We start from the raw sequence: 4,107 nt of genomic DNA on the forward strand, positions 1-4,107 counted from the left end.
TTGCCCATGGGGGGGGGGGGGGTGGATGATTCCCAGCATCAGAGGGCCACCTCCCATCGTGCACCACCCAAACATGCCTTGTCCCTGCCCACCCTTCCTACCTCCAGCTCAGGACTTCTGCCTCACCAGCTCCAACACAAGGCCTTGGGCACGCAAGCAGAAGAGACAACAGCGGTCCCCAGCCAGGCCTTGGGTGTGGAGTTACCCTGCAAGATGTCCTCCCCCTGCAGGGAGCCTGTGGGTGCCAGGCAGATCTCAGCTCCACATGCTGCTGAGGGCCTCTTCCAGCAGCCTCTCATTCGTTAGGGAGCTGCACCTGCCAGAGGGTTTTTTGGGCACTGCTGTCACACAGAGAGTTTTACCACAACCCTGTGAGACCTTATGCTTCCAGGGCAGGCAGCATCAGACACAAAAAGTCAGGACTGATCTCTGGGCTTGGCTAGTGTCCTGGCCCTCTCAGGGACCCCCAAACCTGGACAAAATGCCCTTTTCTATCAACCATCCTACATATCCTCTGTACCATGTCCAGATCTTTGGCAGATACAGGTCCTGGCACAAGTGTTTCTCCTGGGGGGAAACATCACTCCAAACTAGCAGCAAGGTGCCCTTTCATCTGCTCTGCACACTAATACAGCAGCTGTGGCCAGGAGGGAGGCATGGAAAGGAGGGGACAAAATGCCTAAAGTCTTCTGCAGGAGACAACCACTTCGCTGAAAGAAAAATAGAGAAGGAAAAAGAGCAGTGAAGTTAGAGGAAGTTCAAACAGGAAAGCAACCCTGAGCAGGATGAAGAGCATAGAATCATAGAAGCGCAGAATGATTTCGGGTGAAAAGGACCTTTAAAGGCCATTTAGTCCAACCCCTCTGCCATGGACAGGAACACCTTCCCTGCTCCAAAGAGCCCCAAACAACCTGGCCTTGAATGTTTCCAGGGATGCGACATCCACCGTATGTCTGGGTAACACGTACCAGTGTCTCACTACCCCTCACTTAAAAAATTTCTTTCTTATTATCTAGTCTGAATCCCCTGTTTCCCCTCCAGCACCTCCACTTCATGTTTCCCCTTTAGCACCTCCACTCAACTCCTTCCTGCACCCTTTCCTGTCTCCATCTTCTCTCCTAGCAGAGCCACAGGTTATCCAGTACCTCCTGACTAGCCTCTTTGCCAACATCAGCTCTGCTGAGGTGTCATGTGTGGCACTTGTAGGGGACATAGCCATCTTAACACTGGATCCGGCCAACTGGAGCATCCACTTCCACTGGCCCTGGGTCAGCCAGGCTGCAGCTGAAGATGACGGGGAAAAGATGATGTCCCAGTACAAAATCGCTCTGCGCAATATGATCCGATTTGTGCATGACACAGTTCAGCAGACAAAACAGCACTGTGAGTACAGAAACGAGCCCTGCCAGACCCCTAGTCCTTCTCCCCACCAGGATGGCATTTGGGAGGATCTCACAGGGTGCAACAGCTGCTGAAACACTGCAGCTGCTGGGGAATATGACTAGCAGGAGTGGGTAGAGCAGCAGACCAAAAATACCCCTTGGGGCTTCTGCCATCTAGCACAAGGAACCCCTCTGTATGTCAGGGAGCTGCCACAAATTTACTGAAGCTGAAGGATTGACACAGCAAAGATCATGAAAGAGAAAACTGGGGGCAAATACTTTGGAGGACAGAATTCTTTTTAAGCAAGCACTCCACACTAGTATCCACTCCATTCCAAGGGGCCTGAGGGCTTGCAGGGTGTCTGGGGTCTCCTGAAGCATGGCCTTACCCCCTGCTGCCCATTGCACCCTGCTTTCCACTGCATCCCTGTACGTGCTCTCAGACACATCCCACCTCATGCCACCCACATTCCACCCACTCATGGGACCTCTCCATTGGCTTTGCCGTTGACAGACCCCTTGGTGGTTCAGTTCCGTGCAGGCTGTGTGCTGTACCCCAATACGACAAGCCAGGGCTTCCTGAATGTTGGCTGGGATGGCAGAGACCTCGTAGCTTTTGAGGTAGATAAACAGGGCTGGAAGGCCCGGCAGCCATCCCAGGTGGCAGAGCTGGTCAGCAAGAGCCTCAACAGACAGAAGTCTCTCAGAATACTCCTGGAGCACCTTCTCTCTATCTGGGTATGCCAGAGCAACTTCCTCATCCTGAAGAGGTATGGGAAGGAAATTCTAGAGAGACAAGGTGAGACCACCCTGACCCTGCAACAGCCAGCCCAAAGGCCCCCACACTGGGGCCCAGCTGTGCCCCACCCCTTTGCTCTCACTCCCCAGAGCTGCCTGTGGCCACGGTCTTCGCCCGCACCCCCAGCCTAGACCAGCTGCTGCTTGTTTGCCATGTCACTGGCTTCTACCCCCGTCCCATCAGCGTGGCCTGGCTGCGGGATGGCCAGGAGGTGCCTCCGGGCCCGGTGCTCAACACCAGCACCATCCTGCCCAACGCTGACCTCACCTACCAGCTCCGCAGTGTTCTGGCCGTGGCCCCCCGTGATGGGCACAGCTATGTCTGCCGTGTGCGCCACCACAGCCTGGGCACCCGCAGCCTTCTCATCCCATGGGGTAGGTGCCACCCATGGGGGATGGGATGCAGGCTGCAGATAGCAGCCCCTAGCCCTGTGAGGGGCAGCTCCTGATTGGCGCTGCCACCCTCACACAGTCACCCTCTTCTCTCCCTGTCCCAGAAAACCGCAGTGCAGCTCCAACCATCAGCATCACCATTGCAGTGCTGCTTCTTGTGGCCACAGCCTTTGCTGGGGGTTTTTGGTGGTGGAAGCGCAGGTGAGCTCTCCCTCCCATCTCCTGCTGTAAGATTTATGGGCATAAAGGTCGGTTCAGGGGTTGCAGCAGCTCTGTAGGGGGGAAGTCCCTGACTGTCACCACAGCTCACACATAGTCTTTGCAGGAAAGGTAACGAGGCTGCATGGGAGACCCAGGAATTCATCATTTGAGGTCTTGCTGCCCACACAGCAACAGCTGCTTGCTCTCTATTCTTACTTCATGTCCCACTCCTGACCCATCAGCACCAACACAATTTTGTTCTGGAAAACCACCACATTAAACAGCTATAAACTTCTTCTGATACATATGGTTCCTGTGTCTCTCACCCTTCTTCCCCCCTCAGGAGCTTTTCTCAGGAAACTCCTCAGCGCACTACAGATACTCCCTATTGCAGGCAGAGACTCTTCCTGGACTTTGGTTGGTCTCCATCTGGCATGTCAGGAGAAGCCAGTCCTCTGACAGCCCCTTCCACATCTCTCCATGGCCAGTGTCTATTCCTGACAGGGCAGTCACAACCCAAGGCCAGACCACTGTGGGGTTGCTGAGTGAGATGTGTGATGGTGCAGGCCACAAATCAGGGAGAGATGGAGAGATGTGAGCTCTTCACTGGGGAGACAAGGGAAGGGAGGAACCAAGTAACACCCCTGACATCCCTGACACATTTTGAGCACGCTGAGCTGCTCCATCTCCAGGGCTGACCTCACCCTTTAGATCAGGATCTCTTCCACTTCTGACGCCTGCCCCATGCTTCCTTCCTGTCTCTGTAAAAGCTGGAAGGATGGGGGATTGTCACCCTTCCACTATGCCTGACAGCTATGAAAGAGCCATGCTGAGGCTCTGGGAGACTCTGAGCAACACACCCCACAGCAGGATGTGATTGTCATCAGTTCATTTTGTATTGTCCATTGCTCCTTCCTCCTCACCCTGCTCCAGTGTGGAGTCCCCCTTACAGGAGACAGTGTTCCACAAATGTCTCCAGCATGGGTCCTTTCTGTGGGCTGCAGTTCTTCACAAACTGCTCCACATGGGTCCTTTCTATGGGGTAACTCCTTCAGGAACAGGCTGCTCCAGTGTGGATTGCCCTCAGGGTCACAAGTTCTGCCAGGAACCTGCTCCAGCACAGTGTCTCCATAGGGTCGCAGTCTCTCTCAGGCACACCCACCTTCTACGACATTGGACTCCTCCAAACTCTGCAGGTGGATCTCTGCAGGTGTGGACCTTCATGGGCTGCTGCAGGACAGCTGCTTCCCCAAGGTCTTCACCACAGGCTGCTCGGGGACCATCTCTGCTCAGTCGCCTGGAGCCAGCAGGGTCCCTGCCTGGCAGCTCCCGA

At 54.9% G+C, this 4,107-nt stretch overlaps 1 protein-coding gene across 1 annotated transcript in view; it reads left to right on the top strand.

Moving 5' to 3' along the window:
• Positions 1–3,041, top strand: part of LOC102041828 (T-cell surface glycoprotein CD1b-3) — a 3,205-nt gene extending 164 nt beyond the window's left edge. The window contains exons 2-6 of the mRNA XM_031063508.1: positions 1,123–1,383; positions 1,897–2,181; positions 2,271–2,555; positions 2,678–2,774; positions 2,899–3,041. Of these exons, the coding sequence (XP_030919368.1) occupies positions 1,123–1,383; positions 1,897–2,181; positions 2,271–2,555; positions 2,678–2,774; positions 2,899–2,944 (974 nt within the window). The 3' untranslated portion in view covers positions 2,945–3,041. The remainder of the gene's footprint in view (positions 1–1,122; positions 1,384–1,896; positions 2,182–2,270; positions 2,556–2,677; positions 2,775–2,898) is intronic.
• Positions 3,042–4,107: the final 1,066 nt, after the last annotated feature.

Source organism: Geospiza fortis, unplaced genomic scaffold (assembly GCF_000277835.1).
Source record: "Geospiza fortis unplaced genomic scaffold, GeoFor_1.0 scaffold394, whole genome shotgun sequence".
Taxonomy (NCBI): domain Eukaryota; kingdom Metazoa; phylum Chordata; class Aves; order Passeriformes; family Thraupidae; genus Geospiza; species Geospiza fortis.